Here is a 17583-nt window from a genome sequence, read left to right as displayed (position 1 = left end):
GTCAATTTCCCTCCGTCCAGTGCGCTCCCACAGAGAGGGCCTCCTCAGGGTGCCGCCGATCAAAGAATGCCGATTGGTGACCCCCAGGGGGAGAGCGTTCTCTGTGGGCGCGCCAGACCTTTGGAACAGCTTACCGGTTGAGCTCCGGACGGCCCCCGACCTTCGCTCCTTCCGGCGCGATCTTAAAACATTCTTTTTCGAACAAGCTGGCCTGGTCTGACGGGATGGGGTTGGGTTTTTAAAATTAGTTTTTAACTTAATATGTATTGATTTTAAGGGCATGATGTTTAATGGTTTTTTAATGGTTTTTTAATTTTTGTATTTGATTTTTATTGTGTATTGCCCTGTTCACCGCCCTGAGTCCTTCGGGAGAAGGGCGGTATAGAAATCAAATTATTAAATTAAATTAAATTAAATTAATGGGCATGCAACTAATATGAATCAGCAACATAATGTGGCCATTAGAATTGTTAACAAATTACTTTTATAAAATAACTTTCTTAAAATTAGAGATTTATTGCAGTTTTTTTTGCAACTGGATTAGAATCTGCTCTTTCAATTTTATCAAACATTTGACCCATTCTGTTCAAGAAGATATCTCAAAAGTATTCAAAGGTTTGCACTGAAGATTTCTGGTCCTTTTTTCTTTATCCTTCAACTCTGATGTCCAGCCTTTAAGGTCTACTTGACCTCCCGTTTGGACTACTGCAACGCTCTCTACATGGGGCTGCCCTTGAGGACCACTCAGAGGCTTCAACTGGTGCAGAATGCGGCCGCGCGAGTTGTGATGGGGGTCTCCCGATACTCCCACGTAACACCTCTACTCCGCGAGCTGCATTGGCTTCCGGTTGCCCTCCGGGTGAAATTCAAGGTGCTGGTGATGACCTATAAAGCCCTACATGGCTTGGGTCCGGGATATCTGAGGGAACACCTGCTGCCGGCATCAAGTTCCCTTTGTCCAGTGCGCTCCCACAGGGAGGGTCTTCTCAGGGTGCCGGCGGTAAAAGATTGCCGGCGGGTAACACCCAGGGATAGGGCCTTCTCAGTGGGGGCGCCTGCCCTTTGGAACCAGCTGCCAGTGGAGCTGAGGACTGCCCCCGACCTCTGTTCATTCCGCCGGGGCCTGAAGACCTGGCTCTTCGAGCTCTCTGGCCCAGGCTGAGGATTAATTTATTTTAATCGGGGTTTTATTTATACAGGGATAAATTTAATCTTTTTTAAACTTGGTGTTTAACTTTTGTATTTTTGGTTTTTAATTACCCTGTAAACCGCCCTGAGTCCTTTGGGAAAGGGCGGTATATAAATGTAATAAAATAAATAAATAAATAAATACTTATCATAAAAAAAATGAAAGCAATCTCCATTTAGAAGAGACAATAACTTCTAAATAAGTCAAAATTACAACTCCAAATCCTTCTGGCCCCTTAATATATTATTGACTTTCCAAAATCCACATAATAAGCACTCTTTCGCTGCATAGTCCAAAAAAATCATATATATTTTTAAAAAATTTAAAACCCAATTTTCACCATCACCTTTTAAGGAGATAGAAACTCACCCGATGAACACAGTAATATCTTGCCAGTCCACAGTCTTAATCTCTTCAATATGCAAAAAATAAAAGTCCCTTTTTTAAAAAAAAAGATATAAGTATCAGTCAGGCTTAATGTCCGTAAAGGCTGCTTTGTGAAAGTGAGTTTGCTCTCAGCCACTCCATTAATAAACCGACTGTGAAAACAACATTTTCTGTCATCTACTCACAAGGAGCTGCTGTCCAGAGTCAGGTAGATGATCTTGAAGATCTCTCCTTTGTTCCCAAGAGATTATATGCCACCTTGGAGCCGGCATCCAGTGTGAGTCACCTTGCAAAAGCTGTCTTGATACCCAGCAAAAACCAGTGAAGCATCAGCTCGCCCCTGGCACTTACAGGAAGTCTTTCAGAATTGTTAGCAAATTCTGAAGCAGGATTAATAAAAACATAATTCTGTTGTATATATTAGTTAGTCATAGAAAACCGAAATGAAAAAGTGCCGGAAGGAGTATTTTAGCAACATGCCGGGTATAATAGTAGTGTATCAAACACTGAAATTGAAACAAATTCTATAAATATGAATTGCTCACCCAACAGAAACCGATGCTTGCTGTTTTACATGGAAGAGGCGTTGCACGGGGACAGTCCAACTTCCTTGGCAGAAGAGACCTTAATGTAGTGGCATGGAGAACCATTACGGCTGGGGACCTCTGCTGCAGTGGATATAACTCAGTGTCTTGTCATATTCTTAGCTAGATGTCTATGGAGACTCTCAGCCATCCAGGTCATGGTTGTCCGAAAGATGCTTTTTCAAGAGGCCAATGTATTTTGTTTGTTTTTCCTTGAAGTCGTTTCGCTTCTCATCCAAGAAGCTTCTTCAGTTCGGACGTCAGAACTGAAGAAACGTCTTGGATGAGAAGCGAAAAGTCTTCAAGGAAAAACAAAGTCCATTGGCCTCTTGGGAAAACACCTCTGGGCCTGCCTTCTTCATTGTTAGACTCTTGATCAGTCTCCTCAACACACTCTGCCAGGGCCAGCCTCAGGAATTCTGGGAGTTGAAGTCCATGAGTCATAAAAGAGCCGAGGTTGCCTACCCCTGGGATAGACAAATCCCCTATCTCATCGAGGCTCAAACACCCATCAGCTATCCTCACCTGGTTTGACTTGCCTGCCAAGATGTTGACTGGCCTCTGTGTGTTACTTGGAACCACAGGTGAGAGCTGACTGTCAGCTGGGTAACCTAAGGAGAAGCAGCAGCCTTAAAAAGAGCATGGCACCAGCATCGCCATCCCTTCCTGAATCCCTCCCATGCACCTATCTATCTCCAAGAAAAAAGAGTATGAAAAATAAGCCTTACGTCCTGTGAAAGTTTTGAAAAAATGATAGGATTTCAGGTATAGATGGTAAAACTGGAAGATAGTGAAAAAGATGGAAGATAGTAAAAGATGGATAGTTTGCTTATGGATTTAGTACCATGTTTCCCCCCAAAATTATTTTTTGCCTCCAAAAGAGGCACCAGGTCTTATTTTTTTTTGGGGGGGATATCTTTTATACTCACCTCTGGCTCCAACAGCCATGCCCAGCCGGTCCACTTCTTCTGCAGCTGCATTCCGGCCTGCATTTCGCAGTCAGGCCTTTCCGGAAGATCTCTGCAGCCAAATACCGAGCTAGGGATTCAATCCATAGCTGGGTCCTCGGCTGCGGAGGTCTTGCAGAACCGAGCTATGGATTGAATCCATAGCTTGGTTCTCGGCTGCAGTGGTCCTCCAGAAAGGCTTTTGACTGTGAAATGCAGAAGACGCCGCAGAAATGGGCCAGCAAGGAGAGGCCTGGCTGCAAGGTAAGCAGGTCCAGGGCACGTGGGGAAGCTGCACATCTCCACCGTAAGCTTGATTTTTAGGCGTGCGCCTCACCCCAAAACTAGGGCTTATTTTTGAGGTAGGGCTTATATTAGGCCCATCCCAAAAATGATGCTAGGGCTTATTTTCGGGGTAGGCCTTACTTTTGGGGGAACACGGTATGCGACTATTTTCAAGCATGTGTGAAGACAGCATCTATTCCAGGCAGTTAGAAGAAAGTCACGATGGTTTCCCCAAGCTAAGGAAAAAGTAGTCAAAGGAAATGCAAACTCTTTATGCAGATCAGTTTCTTTAGAGGGTTCTGGAAAAAATGTACAAGGTGTAACGGTGACCCAGATTTGAGAAGCCCAATGAACTTTGATGTTGGACAAGTGTTATGCAGGTTTGATTTTTACTGTTCAATGAATCATTTGGGGGGAAAAATCTGTCAGGGAGAAAGCTTGTGATACCTCAGTTAATTGAGAAACAGTTGGTGCAATACCACATTTTCTCCTGCTTTGTTGTGTGAAAGTGAGGGCTTGGTATGTCAGGAGAAAAAGAAAAAGTATTGTAAAACAAGATAACCTAGTGTAAACTGCTTGGTAGGTGACCTGAGGTGTAATGGAGGACTTATGGAAATTCTAACTGAGACTTGAATGCAGCACAATTCCTTATCACAGTTCTTTGTTATATGTTCAAACAGTTCCTTTATTAATCAGCTCTCTTGTCACATTTGGTGTTCATTCTTCAGATAATTTTGATAGAGTGCTGCAAAGTGGATTTTATCTCCAGTTGCTCTTGCGTTTTGCTGGTTATTCATCTCATTTATTGTTGCTCTAGAGATGTCTAAAAGCTCCATAACTGGATTCTATTTTAGGGCCAAATAGGAATGATGTAAGTTTTATAAACACACCTGCTGGGTCCACGTCTCTTCAAATTTAAAAGTAGGCTTTCTTGAGTGTCTTGAAAAGAGATTGTTGGAATTAGAGTGTAAACTGCTGCCCCATTTTCTCTGCTTTCATCCCTGTTACTATTTACAGAAGTAAAAAAAAAATAGTTTTTAGCAAAATCTGTTCTGCTTTTCTTTCATTTTCCCATTTTGCATTTGAACCTACATTTTTCCCCTGCCCCACATGCATGTCACTGGGATTTTTTTGGGTGGTTGGAATCTGTATGTATGGGGTTGGAATTTAGCCAGTTTGAAATACCTCACTGATAGCTAGAGAGCTTGCAGGAGAATTGACACAAGTGATTCTGGCGGAACTGCTTTATTTGGAACCCTAATGTTTAATGTTAGCTTGCTTTCTCCTGACTTGCCTTGCATGTTTTCAAGGTGATTTTTTTCTGTAATGCTGCCTTACACAGGTAGTCCTCGACTTACAACAGTTCATTTAGCGACCATTCAAAAGTTACAGTGGCCTGGAAATGACGTTGTAATGACCATTTTTCACCACTGTTGCATCGCCCCCCCCCTTGGTCACATGATCAAAATCCAGATGCTTGGCAACTGGCTCATATTTATAATAGTTGCAGTGTATCGAAGTCACAAATTCGCTTAACCGGTTATTCATTTAACAACTGCAGTGATTCACTTAACAGCTGTTGCAACAAAGATCGTAAACTGGGGCAAAACTCACTTAACAACTGTCTCGCTTAACAGTAGAAGTTTTGGGCTGTACTCAAAGAGTACAGTACCTGTTTTGGTGGATTTTTATTTCTGCTTTTTTAAAAAAAACAAGTTTTAGAGCCTTCGGACTATTCATATAGAGAAAACAATAACCCATTGAAAACAGGCAGTGAGAAGGTAAGGGACTAATCAGGAGCATACATAAAGCAAGCAATAAAAAGATCATTTTTTATATTCATATTACTAAGCAACACACATTGCAGGCAAAATTAATAAAATTCAGATCTCCCACATTTTTCATAAAAAGCACTGAAGAACACCAAAACAATCAGATTTTCCCCTCTTTTGGCGAATAATTGTAGAAATTGGTCTTTCTAGTAACTTCCCCCTCCGATACTTGCACTAACAAATCCCAAGGTGCATTCTATAACATATCTGCATTATTAGATCTGAATAAGGATTCCAGTCTTGTGGTTATATGCAGAAGAAAAATTCTATTTTTACATAAGCCAGAAGAAAAGAATAACTTTCCATCTAAAGTAATCTAAAAAGAAAACAACATGAAAGTAGTGGCCCCCCAAACTTTTGGGTGCCAGGAACTGGTTCTGTGGAGGGTGGGTTTTTTGCAGTCTGGGGTGGGGGGGCATGGTTTTGTCCACTGCCTGGGTCCCGGGCATGCGTGGATGAGGCTTTGCTCACTTTTACAGCCTGATACTTGGTGGGCCGTTATGTCGGTCTTGGCCTAGGGCAGACATGTCAAACACAAGGCCCGGGGGCCAGATGCGGCCCGCGAAGTGGTTTCATGTGGCTCGCGAAGCCATCCTGGAAACAGGGAGGGAACGGCCCCCACTGCCTTGGGCTTGGCCCAGAGACCCTCCTCCTGCCAGAGACCCTCAGATCTGTCCCACTCCTGCCCAGGCCCCCATAGGCACCCTTGATGCGAACGATGTAGAGCTGGCCACGCCCACCCAGTAGGCCATATGCACTCTAGCCACGCCCACCCAGTAGGCCACGCCCACCCAGGCCATATCCACCCGGCCCCATGAGGGCAACCGCAATGCTGATGCGGCCCTCAATGAAATTGAGTTTGACACCCCTGGCCTAGGGGTTGGGGACCCCTGATTTAAAGAATTAACTGTTAGATTTCCCCTCAACATCTGTGTTCATTTCTGCTATGGACCAGGTCCTTGTTTTTAACCTGCTAATGGGTATATTTAATGTTATTCATTGAGAAGACAGGGTTGACAGATGAGTTAATCATGTTTGCTTACATGGACAGATTTACGTAACGTTTAAATTCCTTTTAACTCTTCCGATTCTCTAAGCTTTGAAGCACAGCTAGGCTGTATGCACTTAGGACTAGCATAACTGGCTCCCAAAATGAGACAATTACCAGATAGCAGCAAAGAGATCCTCTTTGATGATATCTAATGGTTGTTTGGAATTTATTTAGTCATTCCTGGCGCTCAACTCCTCAAGAATCTGGGCAGCTTACAACATTACAAGCAAGAAAGCCATAAAACAACAGGAACTAACTTATTGCAAGTCTAGAAGTAATAAGATACTTACTCAGATACAAAAATTTCAAAGAGGCTGCTCCAGAGGGCAGGTGCTACAACAGAAAAAAAAGTGCTTTTCTAGGTCCTGATGGATGGCGTTGTTTGAGCAAGAGTACCTAGAACACATCCAATTGCTAGATGGTACAACAGGGATCTTCAAACATGGCCCTTTTATGACTTGTGAATTTCAACTTCCAGAATTCCTCAGCCAGTGTGCCTGGCTAAGGAATTCTGGAGTTGAAGGCCACAAGTCATAAAAGGGCCAAGTTTGAAGACCCCTGTCTTACAAGAAGCGTGGACTATTGGTGGTAGGTGGTCCCTTAGTTAACCAGACCTATGCCATGAAGGGCTTTAAAAGAGATTACTGAATCAACAATTTGAGCTATACCTGAAAAACTAGATGTGCACATTACCGCTCATGCTGCTACATTCTGGGCCAGCTGTATTTTCTGAGTGGTTTTCAAAGGTAGCCCCATGTGGCGTATACTACATTAGTTCAGTGATGAGGTGAGTAATGAAGGTAATTGATAAGGGTGTGTGTGTGTGTGTGTGTGTGTGTGTGTGTGTGTGTGTGTGTGTGATCATCTGGAGGACTTTTTGATCTAGGAATTGGTGCAGTTGGCACATTAGATAGATCTGTGCAAAGGCCCTGTTGACTATAGTTGCTACTTGCTCCTTCAAATCCACTCCCCCAGAAGTGTGAACCAGTCTCAAATTGGGAACTGTATCCGCATCCAAGATTAAAGATGGAAGAGTTCCCAGTACAGCGAGATACAAATACACACAGCTATTTGGTCTTGTCGAGACTGAGTCTGAATCTTTTTTACCCATTCAGACCCGCACAGCCTGCAGACACCAGGACAAGACATTGTCAGAATCTCTAGGCTACCCTAGGGTTAAGATGTGTAGTTGACACCCAAGATAGCCTCATCCAACGGTTTCCTGTGGATGTTAAAAAGAAGGGTCAAGGGCTTTGAGTCTTGAGGCACCTCCCAAGTAAGGATCACAGGCTTGCTCTCTTGAACTTGTCAAAACCCATTGGCATTACCTGCAGAGATAGGAGGAAGACCACCACTACATGGTGCCCTCCAGTTAACAGTCTGTGCAGAAGTATGCTATGATCACTGACTTTAGGAAAAACCAAGATCAACATACCATTTACATCCTGGTTCTTTCCAAAGGTCATCAACAAAAGCAATCAGTGCTGTCTCAGTGCTGTGCCTCTAAAAGATTCTAAAAGAGGTTGAGAGTCTGGAAAAAGTTCAGAGAAGAACAACTAAGGTGATCCAAGGCCTGGAGACCAAAACGTATGAAGAACGGCTGCGGGACTTGGGTTTGGCCAGCCTAAACAAAAGAAGAAATAGGGGAGACTTGATAGCAGTGTTCCAGTATCTGAGGGGCTGCCACAAGGCAGAGGGGGGCCAGTTTGTTCACCAGAGCATCAGAGGGAAGGATGAGAAACAATGGTTGGAAACTGATCAAAGAGAGAAGCAACCTGGAATTAAGGAGAAACTTCCTGATAGTGAGGACAGTGGAACAGCTTGCCACCAGAAATCGTGGGTGCCCCATCACTGGAGGTTTTTAAGAAGACATTCGCCTATCTGAGCCGGTATAGGTCAGGGGTGTCAAACTCAATTTCATTGAGGGCCGCATCAGCATTGCAGTTGCCCTCGGGGTGTGTGTGTGGCTAGGGTGGGCACGGCCTACTGGGTGGGCGTGGCTGGAGTGCGTGTGGCCTACTGGGTGGGCATGGCCAGCTCTACATCGTTCTGGTCAATGGTGCCTATGGGGGCTTGGGCAGGAATGGGACAGATCTGAGGGTCTCTGGCAGAAGGAGATGGGACGGGGCAAGTGCCAAAGCATGGTCCACTGGAGGAGCCTCATTGTTCCTCTCAGGTCATGCGGGGGGGGGGCTGGACGGTGGCCCGGAGGTCAAATGCCCAGCCCAGCCCTCAAGCACCTGCGGCACTAAGCCCAGCCCCACTTCCCCAAGGGGGTGCCCAGCTGCACTTATCTCGTCCTCAAGGCTGCTGCTGCTGTGCTTGCTCTCCTTAGCCAGGTTGCTCATGATGGGTACGAGGGCAAAGTCGAGAGGGAGGCCCACTCCCTCTCCAGGTGAGGAGACCTGGCTTTGTATCCCAAGCTTCCTTAGCAATAGGATGGGAGACCCCCCCAGGATAGGTCAGGAGGAGGGGGCAAGGGGTTGGTGAAAGAACAGCAGGGAAGGATTAAGGCAGGACTTCCCTCAGACCCTCCCTCTCCTTCCTTCCTTCCTTCCTTCCTTCCTTCCTTCCTTCCTTCCTTCCTTCCTTCCTTCCTTCCTTCCTTCCTTCCTTCCTTCCTTCCTGTGGTGGGAAAATATTTGAGATGAGGGAGGGAGAAAAACACAGCTGGGGAAGTGTCATCCTTCGTGAAGGAATGAAGAACTCGCTCTCCTCCCCCCCCATTGTCTCCATTTTAAAACGTGTTTTAGGTGAGTTTATGAAATGTTCTAGACATCTAGAAATGGTATTTGAATCCGGAACGTCGATTAGCGTTTGCTGATGACATTACAAAAATGCCCCAGTGAAAGCAAGCGTTGGTGGGCCTGGCTTGCAGACTGCTTTTTACATCAGGTCAGAACACATGTTCTCCTTTCCCTTATCCACAATTCCTTTGATCTCTCTGCTTATAAAACTGCAAACAAGAAGCAGCTCAAGATCAAAGGAGGGCAAATACAGTCAGAAGGACAAATGAAAAGCGAGCACTTTCTGTTGGCCGAGAAAGAAAATTCTCGCCTTTTAAAATTGGGATATTGCTCTTGCGTCAATCTGTGGTCCTAATCAGTGTGATGGATTACGCCACCTACTGCTTGCAGGCACCCAGTTCAGTCGAGGAAGGTAACGGGGGGGGGGGGTGTTTGTTAATGCTCCATTAAAGAAGGGAATCAAAGGTGTTCAAACGTCTAATTGAAGGAAACCTAATGTGATTTTTTGGGATGGTCTCACCGTGCTAAAATAGCGTGTTAGCTGATGGAGCCCAAAGTTTGACCTTGAAATTAGTTGCAAGGCATTGGGTCTCGGAGAAAGGTTGAAAATATGAAAAAAAAAGTAAATAAACTCTCCTTTTCCTGACCTCCTTTGTTATTTCTGCATTGCATCCACATTTAAGGGAACCTACCTGTGACAACACTCTACCCCAATTAGAGGTGTTTTAGAGAGCGGCTATTGTAGCTTATCCTGTCGTGACCTTCTCTCCTTAGCCTTCCAGCTTTAGTTTAACTTACGCATACGCTGGCTTTTGCTATGGAAACGATACAGAAACACAAACAGCTTGGCAGAGGTTCATCCGGCAGAGCAATGGGTTGTGTGTCACAGTATATAGTTACTGGTGGAGGGTTTTTAGAGGTCAGTCATGAGGTAACTTTTCATTATTTACAATATTCTGTATGATGCCTTGTGTGAAGAGCATGCGATTATATTTATGGAATAAAAATACATTGCATATAAGCATGTCTATATTTGGGCAGCTGTAGGAACTGTAAATGTATTTTAAACATGTTCCGTTCCCTTTTTGTAACACAACCGCTAGAGTGTAGTGTCTGCGTAAAAGGACACAGACCGACATTGATATCAGCCATTGGAAGGTTTATCCAGGTCCCATTTGTATTAATGTTTTGGATTGCACAGTCAACATGCAACTGCCATATTTCTTTTTTTTTTTAAACAAAAAGTGGGAGGACATAGTCTGTTCAGAAGAAAACCAGAACTTCCCCTGAACGGGGGGAAATTGTTAAATAGAAAAGTGCTTTTAAATCAGGCCAGAGAGATTTGACAGTAGCTGTGGTAAGGAACTCAGAGTCTCAGAAAAAGGGAAAAAAAACACAAGTGGGTCCTGCTATTTCCTATCTATTGAGAAGTAAAAGTCTACATATCCTGGGATAGGTACATTAAACTTCATTCATGAGGAGCTTTCAGCTCGCTTTTCATCACTCTATCATTTCCTTAGTTTTTTGTGATTTGACAGGTTGTTTGTGGATTTTGAGGGGTCACAACTGACCCCCAAGGAATATAACAACGTTTCTCCAATCTGAGTAATTTATGCTTGATAAATTCACTAACAGTAAATTAATTGGTTGTTTTCTCGTATTATATTTTCTTCCCTGCCACCATTGTTAGGGCATATATGAAAGGAAAGTATGGACAGACGTTCCCGAGGTGGGGAAGTTTCATTGAGAGAATGATGGAATTACAGCAAACCAGTTAAAATGAGGGAAGGAACCAAATTTATAAATATTATGGGGGAAAATAAAACACCACATCTGTTAAGTTTTGGTAGATGATGAGAATAGGCCATTATACATATAATACATAGCTGCTGTATTATATTTGGGAATGGAAGATAGCTTTGTTTGTAGCAGGAAGAAAATATACACTCTAAATTCCTGAAAAGCCCATAAGCTTTTTGCTGGTTCTACTAATATATAAGACAACACGAGGTGCTGATTTGTGATGTTGGGCTTTCAGAACCATTTAGGGCAGAGCAACAGTTCTCTTTGGTCTTCTGGATCCTATAGCTAGCCTGATGCTCTCTGTCTGCTCCCATTTTATTTTGAGATTTTGAGAGCCACTAGCTAACCCAGGTTATCCCAATGAGTTTTATAATTAAAGCTAATCAATGCGGGCAATTTCAATAACAGCCAGTACTGACTGTTCCATCTAGTTTAAAAAAAAACCACAAGTCTGTTCTTTTTTTTTTAATGCACAGTTTATTGCTGTCTACAAGTGCAGAGTGTAACCTTGGTCTGCCTTTAACTATTATTACTTTTTAAAAGGGCAGGTTTTTTTTTCTTATTTGGAGTTATTGGAAGTGAAGCATCTGATGCTGCGAGATATGATGGGGTGGGGGAGCTGGTATGATGGATTACAGTGAAGCAACAGCTTAGGAAGAAGAAAGCACACATTGCAGAAGGGCAGGGAGGAGACAGTTACTGTATCATCAATTATTGCAATCAAATTTCTTAATAAAAAATTATACACATATTTTTTTAAAAATCAGATGACTTTGTTACAGAATGGGAAACCTCGGAAGCAAACTTGGGTGCTCTTAATTGGGTGCTCTTAATTGAATATTGATGCTTCTCACCAAATATGAATCCGATTGAGCTGGATACGGAGGAAGGATTTTCCTTGGTAATTAAGGGCTGAAATGAATTAAATTTAAATGAAGTGTTGCAATCCAGAGTGGGACTTTTGTTGTAAGGATGGAAATTGTTTCCACGTGGGATTATACCTTGATGGTTTCGATTTTGACAGATTTAATGCATTTTTACTGCCGCTTGCATTTACATCAACAGAGTCCTTTTTTCTAGTGCAGTTTCCCTAAATAACATTATAGCTTAAAACCATGGCTAAATTACACTAGAACAGATCAGGAAGCAGTTAATCAAAAATCTTCAAAGGACTTGGCAAGCAAAAGTCACCACGCTTCCATTTGAGGGTGAGGCAATCTGGCATCCTCCAGCTGTTTTGGATTCCACCAGTCTCATTCATCATAGCCAATGGAAACAGAATGTGAAAGTTGGTAGCTTCAAACCACTGGCGGGATACCCGTTCCTTACTCCCACCCCACCCCCTTTTTTTTTTTACTGACACACTATACTTCCACGGTGAAAGGATCCACCGGTGACATCACCATTGCTCAGGAGATGCAATAACCGGTACCCAAACACAAGCCTGCCAATCCTCAGCCCGGCATCCTAACCACATGAGCCACTGCATTCCCAACAGACTGCAATGGGATGGACCCAGTTCGACTTGTAGAAAGGCTGTTTCACAACAAAATCTTTTCTAGTGAAAGATAAGCCTCCTATTATAGTATTTTACTTTTTTTAATTAAAGAGTTTTACAAAAACAAAATTTTACAATATATCCCCAAATCCCTCCCACCCCAAACCCTCCCACTTCCCCCCCCCCACTTCCCAGAGCTAAATACAGGATTATAGTTACAATAATCATATTCTAAATAAAAATTATGCATAATATACAATTAACCAAATTCGTAATGTGCTTTAACTCCCCTTTAACATAACTACAAACAAAGTACCAATAAGAATATCCCACTAAAATCTACTCATAAGCTAAATGGAACTTTTTAGTCCCATATTTGTTCCGAATATAATTTATCCATCTCCTCCAAACTGAAATATATCTTTCCTGTGAATGATCTTTCAAATAAGCAGAAATCTTAGACATTTCTGCAAGATTCGAAACTTTAAACACCCATTCTTCTATAGTGGGCAAACTATCCTTCTTCCAATATTGTCCCACCAGTAACCGTGCTGCTGTTATCATATTCAACATCAAGTTAGTTTCTTTAACATCACAATCTACAACAATACCCAATAAAAACAATTGCGGAGAATATAGTATTTTACTTTTTAAAAAAAGAGTTTGTTTTAGGGCTTTAGGTAAATTATTGGAGCGTGCACATGTAGGAGTGGTACCCGAAATATATTGGGGACGCCAACTAGGATTTCTAAGGTAACTGAATAACTGAGTTGGAAGGGATGTTGGGGGGGGGTGTCTTCTAATCGACCCCCCCCTGCTTAAGCAGGAGACAAGTGACTGTCCAATCTCTTCTTAAAAACCTCCAGTGATGGAGCATCCACAACTTCTGGAGGCAAGCCATCCCACTGATGAATTGTTCTCACTGACAGGAAACATCTCTCTAATTATAGGTTGGACCTAGGTAAAAATCAGCACTTTGAACGAGGTAAAAATCAATAAAATTATTTTACAAAAGGAAACTATAGCCTTATATAAGAATAAATTATTTGAAAAGCCTAAGGACTGCCAAGTGCAGCAGAGTGGTTTGATTGTAAGATTTGCCATTTTTAAAATTTTATTATTATTATAGGCATATGCTTGTGAACTTTTTTTGGGGGGGAGGGGGGAAGCAAATATGCTACAAATATGCATCTGTATCTGAAGTCATGTCTGCAATTTTGACACCTTCACTCTGAAAAGCTGATTGTTAATTTTTAACAGTTTTTTTTTGTTTCTTATCAGCTGCTAGGTTACAGTGAAAAACCTGTAAATCTTCAGATGTTTATTGGGACAGCGGACGATCGTTACTTAAGGCCACATGCTTTCTATCAAGTGCACAGAATCACGGGAAAAACTGTTGCCACAGCTAGTCAAGAAATAATCCTTGCCAGCACAAAGGTTTTGGAAATTCCTCTTTTACCTGAAAACAATATGTCTGCTAGGTAAGTCTGAGGATTCTGCCAAGCAAATCAGTACGTTGTATTCCCAGATTTCTTTCTTTCTTTCTTTCTTTCTTTCTTTCTTTCTTTCTTTCTTTCTTTCTTTCTTTCTTTCTTTCTTTCTTTCTTTCTTTCTTTCTTTCTTTCTTTCTTTCATCCCATTTATATCCCGCCCTTCTCCGAAGACTCAGGGTGGCTTACAATCTAAGAAGCACAAATCAATGTGCTTAGCAATAGCCTTCATTCTATGTATATGCCTGCTTATTAGGGCTTTCCCCCCCCCCCCCAAATTTCATAGGCTTTCATGGGTTTCAGGATATGTGATACTGATTATAACATATTGAACTGTAATCTTTATATATCAGCTTTCCAGTGCAGCTCTTTGCAACTTCTGTTTGGGATGGGGTTCTTCAGGTTGGAAGTGGACCCATGAAGAAAACAAAAATGCTTGGCTGACACCTGGAATGCAGGTGTTTCATGATGTACTACGAATAAGATTATGCAGCTTCAGGTGGCTTTGTATACTAGAGTTGCTTTATATCAGTGTAGATATATGTACATGCCCGTGTATGCACAGTACACACACACACACTCTGACACGTTCAGAAAAACATACACAAAGATTATAAAGGAAGATCTTAGCTTTAGTTTGTGTTTGATTATTTGCAACTCTCTGAAGCAATTCTTCATTGACCTGCAGACACATTCATAACAACTCCTTTCCTCTCTCACACACATAATATTTCCCTGTAATCCTTGAACTAATGTTGATTCTAAAAAAAAAAAGTCAGGTCTGTTCAAAATAAGGAAAAAATGTATTCTCTCTGAGGTAGATCAGCAGATCAGCAGAGCAAGGTAGGTTAAAAAGGATTTATTCCAATATAACTTCGATGGTTTTCCAAAACACATTTGGCCATATCATGTCTGTTCTTTCACCCTTTATTTTCGATTCCCGCTCCTCTCTTCTGCCCCTTCTCTGCAAAAAACATTGCTTGCTGTATTTGCAGGTGTTGTTAAGTTATGGCTTGTTTGACTGAGGACGAGGAGACTCACTTGCCTTCATTTGTAAGAAGGAGAATGTGAAATGAGAGCGTTTACGACTGCGAGCAATGCTTTTGCACATCCAATACTGACTGACCCAGGGAGGGTCAGTTTATTATACATGTTTTTTATTGAGATGTTTTTTTTTAAAAAAAATGATACCTGAAAACTGGTGATCAGCTATCGTAAGAAGTGATCCATTTTTGCTAGATGTGGTTTTCAAGATAATTATTTTGCAAATTTCACAGATGTTCTGCGGTTAACCTCTTGTCAGTCATCTTTAGTCACAATCCTTGCAGATGAGTCCTGGAGATGTGCCTTTTCACTCTTTCTCTGTCCAGCCCTCAACATTGTGCTACGTCTGATGAGCTCTAAGACTAAAAACCAAGCAGAATTATATGTTTGCTTGTACTGCCAGCAGCTGGCTGAGGTTTTTATCCCCTACAGCTCCATGCCTGATTGCTGTAAACAAAATAAATACCTTCCCACTTGTTCTAGTTACAAAGGTACAATGTCTGGCTTGCAGTCTAACATGATAAGGAGCCCTGGTGGCGTAGTGGTGAGAATACAGTATTGCAGGCTAACTCTGCCCACAATGTGGAGTTCGATCCTGACGGGCTCAAGGTGGACTCAGCCTTCCATCCTTCCGAGGTCGGTAAAAGGTGGACCCGGATTGTTGGGGGGCAATTTGCTGACTCTGTAAACCGCTTAGAGAGGGCCGTAAAGCACTGTATACATCCTATTGCTAGAAATGGGTGACTTTTATGTTTGCAGATATTTAAACAAGAAAAATGCATGTTTAATGAGATAACATTTGCTCTGTGTTTTCTATTTTCCCCAGTATTGACTGTGCAGGTATCCTGAAACTCCGCAATTCAGACATAGAGCTTCGGAAGGGGGAGACGGATATTGGCAGAAAAAACACAAGAGTGAGGCTTGTATTTCGTGTCCATATCCCACAGCCTAGTGGGAAGGTCTTGTCTCTTCAAGTTGCCTCTATACCTGTTGAATGCTGTAAGTTTGCTCCTGTTTTGGCTGGTGTGGGGCAGGGAATCTTGATATCCATAAATATTTCAATCAGCCAATACTTCAGGATTTAAGTTTGTACTGCATAAGAAATATTACATCTAGGTAGCTTTTTACCTTCTTGTGCTTAGACTTTTAGAAAGCTCCCTTTACTTATTCTGATGTATTCATTTGTGGATTTTGCTTCTGAGACAGATATTCTCTCTCTCTCTCTCTCTCTCTCTCTCTCTCTCTCTCTCTCTCTCTCTCTCTCTCTCTCTCTCTCTCTCTCTCTCGTTAAATAGTACTAATCATGAAATGGTTCATTTGTGGTAACTTCTTATGAGTTATTAATGTATTGTATTTAATATTTAGATGTTGCTTATATCTTAGGGCTGGTTGGAATTTAATAACTTTTATATTACTTATTTGTACACACTATCAGCAGCTTGAATTAGAAGGAAGCTTAGGGATGTGTGCTGAACAGAAATGTTGGTACTATGGAACTGCTGTAGATCAAACCACTTTTCAAGATGTGAATAAATGTGTGTGCGCGCACGTGCGTAAGTCTTTCCAGAGCTTCTGAGTATATTTCAGGGACATTTTCTATAAAATTATGCTTTTATTGCACCAGTATTTATTGAGAGTTTGTAGCCCACGTCAGTAGTCAAAGTTACATATTATATTAAGTAAGTTATGACTATCAAGCAAGCCCACGTTTGAGGTCTTAGTCCTGTTGTGTAATGGGGTGAGTTCCCATCATTTGCTCCAGCTCCTGCCCAGCTAGTTGTTTGAAAGGGGCAAATGTGAGCAGATAAGTAAGTACCACTTCGGTGGGCTCATTAATGGGGATGTGAAAGAAGCCCCCAAGTGGGCATCCTCTGGGCAATGGTGATGTCACAGGCTCATCCTTTCAACCCGGAAGTGCCTTGCTCCTTCCGACCCAAAAGCCATCGGTTGAAATTTCACAGTTTAAATTTAACGGAGCATCATGATTTTGAAAGAGTTTTGAAACAAATGATACAGGGATATAAAAATGCTGCAACACGTTACTTAGTGCAGACTTGTAAGGCACATTTTAGTCTCTAGGGTGTTTTGCGAATCCAGTTCATAGTGTGTGTCAAGCAATTTTGGGAAGTTTTGTGATTAAACTACAGTTCAACTAAATATAGGAAAGCGTGTTGTACCTGTGAAATAAAAATGGCGGAGGCGGGGAGAAGAGAGAGAGAGAGATGATAAGAATTATATTTGCATGCTTTCTTATGCATTTTTCTCTTTCTCTTTCATGAAGCTCAGAGATCAGCTCAGGAACTTCCTCAGATAGAGAAATACAGCATCAGTAATTGCTCCGTAAATGGAGGGCATGAAATGATGGTTACAGGCTGTAACTTCCTTCCAGAATCAAAAATAATATTTCTGGAAAAGGGGCAAGGTAAGTTAACCTGTTTCAAGTAACAGAAGGAGTTTATTCCTGGGGTTGAAGGAACATACCAGAGTCTCTTAAGTTGCATTCAGTCACGTTGCCTATTTTTGTACGGCGTCCTTTTAGCCTGCAATGAAGTGGAACATTGTCTGAATTCAAAAAGGATCTCGATAGAGTTGACCCCTGTCCAAGAAAATGCAGTTCAGCCGTGAGAAATGTAGGAACCTGCATTTAGGTGCACTCCTAGTATACCCAGTTGGCATCGCTTATGGGTGCTGTCTTCCCATTGAGCCAGATCACCCCCATGCTTAAG

At 42.2% G+C, this 17583-nt stretch overlaps 1 protein-coding gene across 1 annotated transcript in view; it reads left to right on the top strand.

The window, feature by feature from the left end:
• Positions 1-17583, top strand: part of NFATC3 (nuclear factor of activated T cells 3) — a 64920-nt gene that overhangs the window by 34326 nt on the left and 13011 nt on the right. The window contains exons 4-6 of the mRNA XM_083370321.1: positions 13605-13804; positions 15684-15856; positions 17139-17279. Coding sequence (XP_083226447.1) covers positions 13605-13804; positions 15684-15856; positions 17139-17279 — 514 coding nt within the window. The remainder of the gene's footprint in view (positions 1-13604; positions 13805-15683; positions 15857-17138; positions 17280-17583) is intronic.

Source organism: Vipera ursinii (genome assembly GCF_947247035.1).
Source record: "Vipera ursinii genome assembly, chromosome: 10".
Taxonomy (NCBI): Eukaryota; Metazoa; Chordata; class Lepidosauria; order Squamata; family Viperidae; genus Vipera; species Vipera ursinii.
The sequence above is the reverse complement of the archived record's forward strand: the minus strand, read 5'-3'. Positions and strand labels throughout refer to the sequence as shown.